Source organism: Nyctibius grandis, chromosome 6 (assembly GCF_013368605.1).
Source record: "Nyctibius grandis isolate bNycGra1 chromosome 6, bNycGra1.pri, whole genome shotgun sequence".
NCBI classification, from domain to species: Eukaryota; Metazoa; Chordata; class Aves; order Nyctibiiformes; family Nyctibiidae; genus Nyctibius; species Nyctibius grandis.
The window spans coordinates 85,904,672-85,919,527 of record NC_090663.1 but is presented as its reverse complement, the minus strand read 5'-3'; the positions used below and the strand labels follow the sequence as shown (position 1 = coordinate 85,919,527).

Here is a 14,856-nt window from a genome sequence, read left to right as displayed (position 1 = left end):
ACTCCAAGGAGAGTGTTCCATAGTGGAAATAAGTGAGGATAACGTGGCTTTATTGCAGCTAACACCACGAAGAGCAGGATATAATACAAATGACTTGTTGGGTGTTCGTTTCTAGCTGGCTCTCTCAGTACCTGACCCTAGCTTAACTGAGTAGCATCTGTCTCCTTGACATTGTGGTTCTTCAGAGAGGTGACATTGTCTGGTGTTCAGGGTGTTCAAATGAGGCAGGACTCTTGTCCTGGCTTCGTCTTGGACATGCTGCATGGACTGGAGGAGTTCAGCTCACTTCAGTGAGTCCTTGTTTCCCCCTCTCTTGCTCTTGCCCATTCGTCTGTCTCATCAGCCAAGCGTGTCTGTCATTAATTGCTGTTAGGGACTCTCTCAGTGCCACCAAAGAACCAAACAGTAGGACTGGCAGCCTGGGTAGTCCTTGGGCACATGTGCATGGTTGGGACTCTGCTGAAGACTGGAGGGGAGACAGTACAAAAGGGCACGTGAAGGCAGATGTGATCCCAGCTGGATCCAGCGTGTTTCTGGCCCGTGGGCTTCCCAGAGAGACATTTGGACTGTGAGGGACAATTACTTCATTTTCTTTTGGTCAGAGTCATTTGAAAGCATGAAGTGGGGTGGATAATTGCTAATGAGCAACAAACTCAGTGTTGGCAGAAATGGAGGATTGCTACTTATGGGATAAAGTCGGGCTTTATGGGCAACAAAACTGTGCCAGCGCTTGCAGGTCTGAATGCTGAACAAGAGCCAAGCCTAAATTTGACATAGTTACAACATGTTAAGTCCAAGAGGGGAAGAAAAAAAACCCATACCTTGAGTTGTAGTAAGTTACTCAGTACAAATCATGCTTTCTTTTTTTTTTTAGTATCTCTTTAACAGTTGCAAGCCCTGCATTGACTTGTTTTTTCTTCCAGAGTGTGACTGGAGCTGTAACGCTTGTAAAGGCCCCCAGAGGACCGACTGCCTGCAGTGTATGGAGGGCTACGTTCTCCACGAAGGAGCTTGTGTGGAGCAGTGCCCTGCAGCTTTCTACAAGGAGTCAGACACATGCCAGAGTGAGTTCTGCCTGTGCGTTACTTCTAATTGCTGCTGCCAACATGTTTCCCTGCTTGTCTCCTATTTGTGCACGTCCTAGCTTCTGGTCTCACGCTGTCCTCCAACACACGCATGCAGTAGAGCTGTGGTTCCTGCGGGCTGTTACGGCACGGTGCGGAAAGGTGGCCAAAAAGGCCAGTGGCATCCTGGCCTCTATCAGGAATAGTGTAGCCAGCCGGTCTAGGGAAGTGATGGTCCCTCTGTGCTCGGCACTGGTGAGGCCACACCTTGAATCCTGTGTCCAGTTGTGGGCCCCGCACTTCAGGAAAGATGTTGAGGTGTTGGAGCGAGTCCAGAGGAGGGCGACCAAGCTGGTGAAGGGTCTGGAGGGTCTGACCTCCGAGGAACGGCTGAGGGAGCTGGGGTTGTTTAGCCTGGAGAAGAGGAGGCTCAGAGGTGACCTTAGTGCAGTCTACAACTACCTGAAGGGAGGTTGTAGTGAAGTGGGAGTCGGCCTCTTCTCCCAGGCAACTAGCGCTAGGACAAGAGGACACAGCCTCAAGCTTGGCCAGGGAAGGTTCAGGTTGGACATTAGGAAGCATTTCTTCTCAGCAAGGGTCATTAGGCATTGGAAGGGGCTGCCCAGGGAGGTGGTGGAGTCACCATCTCTGGTGGTGTTTAAGAAAAGCCTGGAGGTGGCACTTAGTGCCATGGTCTAGTTGCCATGGTGGTGTCAGGGCAATGGTTGGACTCGATGATCCCAGAGGGCTCTTCCAACCTGAGTGATTCTGAGATTCTGTGGGAAGCAGCTGGAAGTGGTGTTGAGCTGAACTCTTTCCATCTGACTTTTAGGGTGTGATCAACACTGCCTTCAGTGTCGCCAGCCAGATGAGTGCAGCCTTTGCCAAGCCCCGTTTCTCCTCTTGGACGCTCGCTGCGTTCACAAATGTGGGAAGCGATACTACGCAGACCACGCGCAGCGGAAGTGCACAGGTAAGGGAAGCGAGCGTGAGGTGGTGGAGAGGGGCCAGGGTTGTGGTCTATTTGTGGGTTAACAACCTCTGTATGACTTGAATGTGTATTTGGAGGTGGTTTTTCTCAAATTCATATAACAGTTACTTAAAAACATGTTTCTGTTTGGAAGATTATCTCAGGTTCTCTGTAGTCAGTAGGAAACAGTGGTCAAATGAGGAAGGAGCATCTTAAGACTCTTATCTCAACTTTTTGCCCCTTCTTTTTGATTATTTTTGTCAGGTAGGTAAGACACCAAGAGCAGTGGTGTTGCTGTTCTGACCCTCGGAGACAACTCTGCGCACCAGTGGCTGCGTGGTTTTTGCCAGTGTCTCAACAGGGTTGTGCTTTCCATCCAATGCAGCTTGTCCTCCTGGATGCTTGGAGTGTGACAGTGACAGCCTGTGCCACCTCTGCGACAGCACCACGTTTCTGAAGGATAAGATTTGTGTTTCTGCCTGTGGCCAGGGTTTCTATGGCAATACATGGACCAGAGAGTGTGAACAGGGTGAGTGTCTCCTGATAAAGCAACCGAGCTGGCAGGCTTCCAGCAGATTTTAAGGCCAGAAGTAGTGTCTTTCAGTGGCATTTTTGCTGTTCAATTTTGTGCAGTTTTGTGTTGACTGTTGAGAGTTGGCAGCTATTTTTTTCCAACTTTTTTGCTTCATAAAATGTCCTTGTATGTGGTTTTCTAAGTGAAGTTAGGTATGGAGGCGTGTCTTTCCAATCACAGCATCATTTATCATCAATGTAAAACAAATGAAAAAATATCTGGGGGAAATCCCTTACTAAATCAACTGTGGTACTTGTCTTTTCTTGGTTCTAAATGAAGATTTACTAGTCCCTCTGCAGGGCAGGCCAGTGTATGTTGGCTTTGAGTTTTGTGATGGGGAACTCAAGATGGGGAAGTGACTTGCCTAAGCCTCTCAAAATCATAGTGGGGACTGGGATGGATTGCAGTTCTTGGGATGGTGGGTGTCACGGAATCACAGAATCATCAGGTTGGAAGAGCCCTCTGGGATCATCGAGTCCAACCATTGCCCTGACACCACCATGGCAACTAGACCATGGCACTAAGTGCCATGTCCAGGCTTTTCTTAAACACCACCAGAGATGGTGACTCCACCACCTCCCTGGGCAGCCCCTTCCAATGGCTAATGACCCTTTCTGAGAAGAAATGCTTCCTAATGTCCAACCTGACCCTCCCCTGGCGAAGCTTGAGGCTGTGTCCTCTTGTCCTAGTGCTAGTTGCCTGGGAGAAGAGGCTGACTCCCACTCCGCTACAACCTCCCTTCAGGTAGTTGTAGACTGCACTAAGGTCACCTCTGAGCCTCCTCTTCTCCAGGCTAAACCCCCCCAGCTCCCTCAGCCGTTCCTCGGAGGTCAGACCCTCCAGACCCTTCCCCAGCTTGGTCGCCCTCCTCTGGACTTGCTCCAACACCTCAACATCTTTCTTGAAGTGTGGGGCCCAGAACTGGACACAGGATTCAAGGTGCGGCCTCACCAGTGCCGAGTACAGAGGGACCATCACTTCCCTAGACCGGCTGGCTACACTGTTCCTAATAGAGGCCAGACTTGTGTCCACCTGGGACAGCAATGAACAGGGCATTATAAGGGTCTGGTCTGTTATCCAAAAGGTGGTGGTGACAGGCAAGATGCTAATCCAGCCCATGGCTTTAGTTCGTTCAGTAATACTTCTCCCTTCTTTCTGTTTAGCCAGCAAGCATCCCTTGGGCTTCCACGTGAACAGGACCCTCACAGTAGGAATTGGTGGGGTAAAGCCCCTAGACCTCTCCTTACTGGGTGTGTGTGAACTGGATGGTGACACAGGACAGCTCTTGTTCCATATTGACAGCACTCCCTCCAACGGTAGGGTGGTGATGGTGGGGAATGGCAAAGAGCTGCAGCTGAGCAGAGGCGACCGCTTCAGCTGCAAGGACGTGGAGGAGAAGAGAGTCCGCTTCGTGCACAGCAAGGAGAAATCCAGGTGACTGTGGTGAAACTTTTTTCAGAGCTTTTGCCTTAAAAAAAAAAAGATGTATCTTGAGTTTTTGTTCCTTGGAAACATTCTTCCGCTGAAGCACGCTTCTCACTGCTGTTAAATAAATTACCAATGTACTTACACATAGTATAAATGGTACAAAACTTGTCTGTTTATAAGAGGTCACTGGGATCCAGCTACCAAACCTGTTGTGCTTGGAGGGTGCAGGAGTCTGTCTCATCTTACAGATACTCTGCTCTGGGTTTAAAACTGGCATATCAGTCTGGTTCTTACAACAATTTCTTGATGCTGTCAGGAAGATGCTCAAATGATGTCACCACTATGCTCTGTGGCATCGTCTGCATTCAGCCATTACTTCTCTGCCTGCAGTATAAGCTCTGTTAGTGTCTTGGGATAATTAGTGGTGATTACTAGCTGGCAATGCTTGCACTGCAGGCATGTTGCAAGGCAGCAGATTTTTCCTGCTGCCAGGCAATAAGCCATTCATCCTGCCAAATTTCACACTTGATTTACATCACCACAAAGCCTTGGGACTAGGCTGATATCAGTGGAATTGTTCTAAATTTCTGCCTGTATGTATGAGGGTGTTCTTTGCTACGATATTTTCAATAAGATGTTCAGGGTGTCCTCCTGATGCCAAGGGTTAGCTCATGTTCACTAGACTTAAGGCATGTTTCTGGAGCACGCTGCTTTTTTTTTGTCTGCCTGATAGTCACGGTGAAATGTCAGGATCTCGTCTTGAGCAATGTGGCTACTTCATGTTCAGGGTCATTGGGTGGCATTGAAAAGTAAATTGGAAGGAAAAATGCTGAAAAGTGGGAGCTTCTGTTCCAAAACCAGTGACATTTTTCTTTAGCAGCAAAGAGCTGACATTTAGGATGGGTACTTCATCTTGGAGATGCCATCCTGGGTGGGTGACATTAGTTGAAGGGAAATGAGGGTGTATTATTACATAGTTAGAGGTATTTTATTACGTTGTGACTGTTGTGAATCTTCAGAAAAAAATACTGTAAAAACATGATTGAAAAAACTTGAGCTAAAGCTGCTGTCACTAAGCTAGTCATTTTTACTGAATATATAATATTTTTGTCATTATTGAGTCCTGCAAGAGCACTTCATTAATTTATATTATCCTGTATTTTGGCTTGTTGGGGACTTATTTAGGAAAGGACAGTTTTCCTTGAAGGTCAGTGATCAACAGCTCTTCTCCCATCCCGAGGTGGTCAACATTCAAGCGTTTTCAACACAGGTAATGTAACAAAGCTTGGAAACAACCACAGATTTTGTACCACAGATGGTTTAGTTCAGTCTCTTACTGCAGGGCAATTGAACGATGATTGATTCCTACGGTAGGGATGCTTTGACAGTCAAGAGCATTTACTTAAACGCTCTGTTCTAGGACAGTTGGGAATTAATCAGCACGAGATAAAGTGTGTCTCTCAAACTGCTCACCACTTCTAAGCAAGTTGGTGGTACTGTCAAGTGTCCATCTCTCTCATATTATTGTTATTTGAAGCCTGCAGCACGATATCGTGGAGGAGCCTCACCCAAGAGATGGCACACAGCACGTTTGTGATTCCTTTTCTCTCTCCTAAGGGAGAGGGCGCAGCATTACAGAAAGGAATTGTTCAAGCCCAGCCTAGCTGTGTGTGCCAGGCTCAGCCTATCAGCAGCTCATATCATCACATCCCTCTGGACAGGCTTTGATTCCCACTCAAGCTACAGGTGTTCTCTGATGCTGCTGCGAGGGCAGTGGATATGCTGGAGCTGCCTGGCCCAGTGTCCCGCTTGTTGGTGGCATATTCTAGCAATGTAAAGAGATTTTAAAGTGCAAATGAGAGTCTGCTGCTCTCAAGGCCCATTTACATCCTCCCAGGGGCATTAAATGGCTTGAGAAAACTGCAACTGGAAATCTGGCCATCATCCTTTCTCTTCTAGCACTGACTCCTTCCTGCCTCCAAGCCTGACTCAGCGTCCATCCTCACAATGAGTCATTTAAGAAATTAATTTCTTCTAATCGTTGCAGTGGCGAATGGGTTTGTGTTTGAAGGTGCTGGTGCTGTTCTGTCCTTCATGCTGAGTGTAGTAGGAGCCAGCAGCTCAAGAACATGGTGAGCTGCTAACTTGCTCACTACATACCATGCTGGGGGTCTCCAATTTAATGTATTTAGTGTTACTTATAGGAAACAACTCCTCCTGAGGTGCATAATTTCTGTGGTTCTCTGACATTCTTGAGACTTTGCACTGCTTGTTTTTTTTCCAGTTTGGGGTCCTAGAGAGGTGGTACCTTCAGGATTAGGAATTATATTTTTTTTTAATTGCACTTTGTTGCTTTCAATCATCACATTCCATATTAGTCATTCCATAACTTCTGGAAATTAGAAGTGTTTAGTTTGTCCTTTAGCATAAGACAAACTGTGCGTTTTGATCCTGGTGCGTGTGTGTTGATTCTGGCTGGTGCTGAAATCTTTGCTCAGTCTCATCTCTCGTTCACCTCAGTAGGACACTCACCTAAGAAAGAGCTGCAGTCACTGCCCCAAAATACATAAGTGAGGTTTAATGATAGGAATTTTGCCTGCTGATCCCTAATAACCGTGATAAGTTGTACACAGGTGAGATGGCAGCAGTCAGCTCTCTGCTGAATGTCCCCAGGGCTTTGACTTTGTCTCTGCAGGATCACCCCCCTCCCCAGGTGAGGTGTTACTGGTGGCAAATGGTGTTTATTGGGATCAATAGAGACTGCAGATTTAAACTTTCTCGACAACAAAGAACTAGGGAGCTAATTTAAACCAGCAGAACTGTGGACTCTAGCTGATCTTCATTCTAGGGTGAATAAGGCTGTGTGGAGTCTTTGGAAATAAATAAGTAAATAATGATGCTGATGACACACAGTTTTGCTGTCTTTGAGATGGACTTTAGCAGTTTGGGACAAGCAACATCCTTCAGTGTTAGTTGGTTGACTCTTTTCTACTAAGAAGCATTAATTCAAGCTTCCACTTCTCAGTTTGCCTCACTGCTATTAGTACCCTGTGTAGGTTATTCTCCCTCTCCTGGCATTCTTCCTTGCTTCCTTTTTTTCCCTCTCTGCAACTCATTTTGAACAGACAATCTGGGCACATGGGTTGTATGGGGTCTTCTTCTCAAGAATAAGAGATTTCCACATTTCCATTTGAATTTCCATGGATGGTAATAAGGCAAAGCTGTGTCCCTTGTCTCTGACCCATGGAGACAGCAAAGGGAATACAGGCTCTAGCTGATAACTAAATTGCTTTCTATATAAATGTCCTAAGTTATTTTCCTTTCCTAAGCTTGCTGTGGCATGAGAATCTTCTTTTAATGTAACTAAATTGGTCTAAATTGCTAGATATTCTTAGATCTGCCTGCTGGGGGGTAAAGTGTGGAGAGTGATTCTCTGCTGCTTAGAAACAGGAGGTTTCCAGAGGTGAAGTGAGCTCATTTCCTTAACCCCACATTTTTCATTCCAGACCTCGATCGTGATAAAATTGCTGAGGTTTAGCAAACACCTAAGAGCTGCTTTTGTATTTCAGGCCCCGTATGTGTTCAGAAACGAGGCCCTCCTTGTCCGCAGAGGGAAAACTGGAACTATAACAGAGCTGTTGCTTGGTGTGCGAGACAGTGACAATCCTCAGGACGTCGTGCTGATGGTTTTAGAGCCTCCACGTCACGGGAGGCTGCTCACACCTCCTGGAGACCCAACTTCTGCAGTCCACACATTCCACCTGGAAGACCTTGCCCACGGACTGCTGCGTTATGCTCACGATGGCTCTGACACCCAGGATGATGCAGTTCTTCTGCAAGTGAACGATGGGTACCACTTCCAGAACATCCTGTTCCACATTAAGATTGCTCCCAAGGTATGTGCTGTGACATAAACCCTCGCAGCCAGATTAGAAGTCTGGAGAATTATCACTATGTCCCTGAGGTGTCACTAATCCTGCATTACTGACAGGCTGTGGTCAGAGACGGGAGAAAGTAGGGGATTGATTGAGTTTTGGAGGTCACCTGAATTTTTGGGTTGTGACAGGAGTGGTTTAGCTCAAATTGTGCAATTTTGACGATTCAAAGTCCATAATTATTTGATAAAAAGATTTTCTGGCTTTGCAGGTGAGAGTTTTGCACTGGTAAGGGCAATGAATTAGAGAATGAGTGGATGATGGGGAGAGAGGGCTGATGAGCCAGGCAAACCAGTCACCAGGGTGATATGACTGGTACTTTGGTGGTGTCTCCCAGAGTCAGCATCTCTGCTGTTCACTCAGCATTGCTCCACTGAAATCTTCCACTTGATGCATCTTCCTATTTGATAACTTCCCTAAAGACAGGGCACAGATACCTAAATTCAGAAATTATTAACAAGTATTTTAATTTTTGTTTCTCACTTTTACTGCAGTTCTTAATTAAAGAAAGGTTGTTTGTTTCGTCTGTATTTGGACATGAACTGGCTCTTTGTATTAAATTTTATAGAGATTACAGCAGTAAATTAGAAACAGTGATGCTTTTCCATTTGTTTATGAAACAAACCCCAGTCAAACAAGGTGTTAAATACACACAGTGTGTGTGGTGCAGCCTTAAAAAAAAATAAAGTTGCTGAAGTGCTTGCAAGCATTTCAGTTCTGGTATTGTGGTATTGTAATAAAACAGCAGGAAAAAAAGCTTAAAATTTCCTTAGTTAATGTGACAGAGTAATTAAAAATAGAGCTGTCAGAGAAGTCCACTGTTTGCAGGCTTTTTGATCTGAGAATTACACAATCTTTGAGTGAAAAGGAGTTAGGAGGAGATGGTATTACCCCTCTTCTGTCCTCTTCTCTGCTGCATTAGATGGGATGGAAATTTTAAGTAAGGTTTACAAGTGCTACGTGTGTCTGTGTAGGTAGCACAAGGAGGGACTGATCCCGTTTGGACCCTGCGGGTGCTCCTAAAGCTGCGGCAGTAATTAATGATAATTAGTGACATGACTCACACATCAGTCTGGCGATGAAAAGGGGGTTGTTTTCAGGGCTGGTGCTGAGTTATTAAGACTCCTGGAATAAGAGCAGCTCTCCCTGTGGTTTCTTTACCCAGATCACTTACGTGGCCCTAAGGAGGCTGTGTAAGATCAGAAGGACTGTAAAAATGCTTGGACACCATGTTTGTAACACATTTTTTTTTGCTATTGATTAAGCAGGTGCTTGTAAATACCAGTGAGGGTGAATTGCTGAGTTTAGTTCCTTTTATTAGCCGATTTTACGCTCCCTTGTCTCTCATTATCGTTCCAAGTCTCTCTGTGCAGCACTTGGCTACAGAGAAGAATGAAGGTGGTGACAGAGGTGAGAGCGGAGCAGCCGTTAGGATGAGGGCAGAGCTGGCAGATACCCAGCTCCTGCCTCATCCTGATTATCATCTTTGTGGAGCAGCCTCGGGAGCTGAAATCCATGCAGGGTTTATTTCTGAAAAGATACTGTTGAGACACACATGCAAAGACACTTGGGTGGTTTTTTTTTTTCCCTTGGTTTACACCCAAAGATTGTTGAAGAGCCTGGTAGAACCCTGGCTGGAGGTGTGGGAGCTCAAGGTGTGTTTTTTTAACCACGTAATTTATCTGAGTACACAGAGCTTGTTATAGGGTGCTGCTGGATGGTTTCATACACGTTTTTCCTGGTGTTAAAGGACATTTCTAGGATTCCTATTCCATGGGCTCAGACAATATAATTCTCAGACATTAATCCATAGGAGCACTGCAGGGAAAGTGTGAAAACATAAATGAAGGACATGAAAACATAAATGAAGGACAACATAACCTTCCAAATATTACGAGTTAGAGGATTTTGTTTCTTCCCAACGGGTGTGCCTTGTTTGCAAGGCACTTTTGTGAGTCCCTTTGGTTGCTAACAGCCTGCTTTTCCCTATTTGCTTCCATCCAAACACTTCGTTTGACCCGCTGCAGCCTGAACAGCTGGCCTCTATTTTGGGAGCTCTTAATAATGATCTGCACTGCTGTGTATTTTTGTTGACGTTCTCTAAACAATTACAGCTTCTGAGAAGTTCATTTGAGACCTGCTGGTGCTTCATTTTTGGCAGAGCACCACCAGTGGTACTCCAGTGGGGAATAAGGAGCCCATGCCCTAGAAAATATGATCGCAGGCTGTGTAAGTCAGCGGAGGTCAGAGCTACCCCCAAGGGATCTGCCTGTTGCTGGCAGGATGGGGAAGCCTTTCTTTTCTGAGAGGCTGGGGGGAAAAAGGCAAAAGATGTTTATTTTAGGGGTGTGTTGGACGTCTAGAGGAGATCCAGCTAAGGGAGGGCTCCAGGATATCTGCAAGGCACTAGATCTTGTGTAGCTGAAGAGTTCCATGTTTATAGCAAAACCACAACCTTGTGTTTAATCAACATTCACGTAGAAATATTTTATTTTCAAGCAGTGCATATTGTCTGTCGTTCTTTGCAGGGTGGCTAGTCCCTCTTTTCTCTCCTTACACAATAAATCCAGGGACCTTTCTGACCTTTTTAGTTTGTTTCCTACTCCAGAGTTATGCTTTGCTGGACCTATATGTGTCATGATGGGACTGAATCAATAAGGTCAGAGGAAAGTTATCATACACTTTGGCAGCATTCTCTTGGCTGGCACAAGGTCTGGTTTTCTTCTTCACTGCTCTTTAAAAAAATAAAGCAACCGTTGTGCTGGGAGCCTCTTGACCTGACACAATCTAAGATCATGCAGTATTTATAAATTAACACTGTGCAAAATAAGTGTAGTACAAATGAATGGGTGAAAGTTGCTCAGCAGACATGCGAAAATGGAGATGGGAAATCATCCTTTACTGTGATTCTTTTTCACAGATATCTTTTTAGCTCTCTCTGCTGTCTTTGTTGCAGATCCAGAAGAACATGGTGGTGATAAACATGAGTTGTTTATCAGTTTTGGGGTGACACGTGATTATGTGGAGTAGTAAATGAGGAGGAAGGTGGTCACTTACATGGAGCAGTCAGGATTTTGACTGATGATGTGGTTCACAGTGTCAAGGTGAATCTGCAGAAATCAAGAAGAGAAATCACATTTACAGCAACTGGGCTTATAAGAAACAACCATGGCCCAGAAGAGGTCACGGGGATTTTGGTGGCCTGTCCAACAGAACATGAGCTAACAAAGTAATTTAGAGCCAAAAAGGGCTGATGTAATCATTGAACGCCAGAGTAGTGTTACTGAAGCATATGAAAATGGTGGTGAAACCGTTACCACATCCAGTCCTAACATCCCCATTTCATCCACATATGGGATGTATATTCACGTGGAAAAAAAGCCTCAGGAATAATCTGAAGGTTAGAAAACCCACCAAGTAGCAAAAGACTTTGAGGGATGCTCAGACAGACTTCGGTGTTACAAAAGTGGTTGAGAGATGACTTGACCATGGGTCTGCACACAGAGAGAAGACACTTGATCTAAAAGTCTTCCTACAAGTATGTTCTAGTGTAGTAGACTGGATCCTTTTTTTCAGATTTTGATAGCAGTGAATTTTCCACTGTGCTGTGGAGATAAATCCTGTCAAGACACGTCAAAAGTCAAGCGGAGAGAGAAGGAGGATGGTGGTAAAAGACAAAATTATGGAGGGAGACTGAGGTCAAAAAGGTTTGAGGTCAACAACAGGAACTTAGAAACATTGGAGGACAAGGTCCAAGGTCAGTTCTACAGGGTGAGAAGTGGATGCAAGGGATGTAGGTGAAGGATGCGCAACCATTTCTTGAAGCAGACAACCAGGGTTGAACGCATAAGAAATTCCCAAATACTCTGCTTGATCCTTTTCACTTGAAAATCTGTTCCCATCAGTGCAGCATTGTTGACTTTCAGCTAAGCCTTTTTCTGCTGTCCCCTTGCATGCAGAATGACAGAAGCCCCCAGCTGGTGACGAATTCCCTGGTCTGGGTGCCTCAGGGAGGCATGCTACAGATCTCCAAGACCATTCTGCACGCCGAGCTACCCGGTGCCCGTGACTCTGAGATAACCTACACCATCATCAAGGACCAGCCAAGACACGGTAAATATCTTTGGAGTTTTGTTCTCAAAAAGCAGCTGTAGGGCGTTGCTTTTCACCCCACATACCCCAAGGTGTCCATCCACTAAACAAAAGTGCCAGGTTCTGGTTACTTCTGGGGCAAAGGCTGTTCTTCACAGCCCTGTGGTGATGTCATTCTTCCATGGTATTTTGCCCACAGCAAAGAGCATTTGAGGGAATATTTCCTTTTAATACTATGCTGAGTAAGTGCTGCTAACCTCATCTTTTTCCAGTTGAAATGGGCATGCAAAGTAATAAAGCACTATTGTCCTGCCCAGTAATTTGAACTTCTGCAACTCTGTTTCTCTAGTGGTAGTGAAATTCTGGTGGATTTACAGCCTTGTGAGAGCAGAATCTTACTGCCAAAAGATAATATTATACAATGAATGTTTGGTTTAAGAGGAGCATCGAGTAATATCTACCTCTAGAAACTGCTGAGCAGGAGTTTATCTTGAAAAATTGGAGAGCTCCCTAAATTCCATGACATTTGATTTAATTTCTACTCATGGAAGGGGTTATTGACTCCCACAGAAATTGGTGGCATTTGCATCCGTATATAATTCTTGTTTCCAAATTCGTTTTGAGAGGCTCTGATCTCTTCTCTTAGAGTAATGGCTTTCACAAGCAACCCCATGTTATTTTCCTGCTCAGCATCACCTTTTTCTTCATTAGAACCATGCCTTTAAATAAGATATTTTGCACTTCCATGAAATGATATCATTGCTTCTAATTTGCCAAGCCGGATAAAATTAGAGGATCCCTTCAGCAACATCAGTGCTGGTTTGTTGCCTTCTGCTGTAAGGATGGGCTGGTTTCCATAACAGCTGCCAGTACCTGATGGAAACATAGATTATGTTATTTTTTGCAATTTAGAAAAGAAGTAATTAATTTGTATTCCCCCTTTAGTTTTCTGCAGATGAAGGCCTGTCTTCTCATTGTTAATAAGCATTTACTTGAAAACAAGAATTTTTCCCTGAGGAGCTTGTCTCCTGCTGCCTAACCCTGACTAAAATTTATAATCCTGTATTTGTATCACCATAATTATCTCTACTGTAATTAATTGCAATAACACAAATGGGTTTGTAGCTGCAGGTGAGGAATAAGCAGGAGAAATCAGTGTTGTAGAAAATGGGTCCTGAATCAAGGAGGGTTTGTCTGCCTGTCTCAGTATTTGATTAATGGAAAAGATATTCATAGCAGTAGAAGATACATAATTTAATTTTAAATAGGAAAGAAAAACACTTTAGAATTAGCTACTACATTTCTAGAGCAAAAGTGCATGGACAAAGAAGGCTTTTTGCCCTTTATTTCAAGACTCTGACGCCAAACAAAATGGATATAATTAGGGAGGGAAGATCTCTGTCCAGATCCCCTCCTTCTGCAGGGCTTGATTTGGTTCTGTACAGTTGGGCTCCGGAGAGTGGTTGGTCTTTCAAAGGATCTCTTTGTGCTGGACCTCCCATTTTGTCCCTAGAAACAGAACCAGTGTCTCCCCTGGCTCTCCTCCCAGCACACAGGGTACCTCAACCCAGCTCTGTTACGTGGAAAAAATACTCACTTCTGTATGAGTAGGTATTGGGATACCCTGAGCTGCTCCACGTGACGTACAGCCTTAGAGGAGGAGATTTCCAAAGCCAATGAAAAGTGATGCAGGAGTCCACTCTTCTTAAAATGAATGAGAGCTGGGGGTGTTTAGCCTGGAGAAGAGGAGGCTCAGAGGTGACCTTAGTGCAGTCTACAACTACCTGAAGGGAGGTTGTAGCTGAGTGGGAGTCGGCCTCTTCTCCCAGGCAACCAGCGATAGGACAAGAGGACACAGCCTCAAGCTTGGCCAGGGGAGGGTCAGGTTGGACATTAGGAAGCATTTCTTCTCAGCAAGGGTCATTAGCCATTGGAAGGGGCTGCCCAGGGAGGTGGTGGAGTCACCATCTCTGGATGTGTTTAAGAAAAGCCTGGACATGGCACTTAGTGCCCTGGTCTAGTTGCCATGGTGGTGTCAGGGCAACGGTTGGACTCGATGATCCCAGAGGTCTCTTCCAACCTGGTTGATTGATTCTGTAACCTATCAACAGGTGCTTTTCGACTTAATTATGTTTCAAATGAAATGGTAATCATAAACTATATAAGTAAACATCACTAAGTTGTTCCTTCAGATCCCATTAAGTATTAATTTATAAGAAGACACATAGACACACATCTTGCTTAAAGCAGCTGTGTGTTCTAATTGTTTCTTCTCTTACTTTGGGAGGGATAACCAACTCCTTTGTGTATGTGATTAACATCTTTAGAAATCAGGGGGAAGATTAAGGTGGTGAACTCCCACGAGCACAAGCATAATATTGGGAATGTAATTAGGGCACTGATAAGGGAATATTAGCGTCGAGTTTGGTGATAAAATGGGAGTGTGATATTTCAGCTTGCTGGATTATTTTTTTATTACTCCAGCTGTCGGAGGGTGGTTTTGGGAAGTGAACTGGGAGAGCTTATGGTGGATGTTTTGCATAACAGAATGATTAATGCTGTGAGGAGAGCTGAAGTGATTTATAATACATGTGGCTTCTGAATTAGTAGCCACGAGGGATGCTTTTAAAGACTAGTAGGAAAGCACAATATATAACTAACAAGTTATTTAAAGAGCAGCTAAATTATATATAGTCAAGAAGAGTAAAGATAGGGGAAATGTATAATTTATTCACAGATTATATGTTAACTCCAAAACAAGTAAATTACATTGTAAAATAGAAAAATATGCCA

General features: G+C 44.7%; 1 protein-coding gene across 1 annotated transcript in view; it reads left to right on the top strand.

The window, feature by feature from the left end:
• The window catches only part of FRAS1 (Fraser extracellular matrix complex subunit 1), a 147,515-nt gene that overhangs the window by 89,177 nt on the left and 43,482 nt on the right, over positions 1–14,856 (top strand). The window contains exons 24-30 of the mRNA XM_068404195.1: positions 924–1,064; positions 1,897–2,037; positions 2,420–2,563; positions 3,772–4,042; positions 5,222–5,306; positions 7,606–7,932; positions 11,931–12,084. Of these exons, the coding sequence (XP_068260296.1) occupies positions 924–1,064; positions 1,897–2,037; positions 2,420–2,563; positions 3,772–4,042; positions 5,222–5,306; positions 7,606–7,932; positions 11,931–12,084 (1,263 nt within the window). The remainder of the gene's footprint in view (positions 1–923; positions 1,065–1,896; positions 2,038–2,419; positions 2,564–3,771; positions 4,043–5,221; positions 5,307–7,605; positions 7,933–11,930; positions 12,085–14,856) is intronic.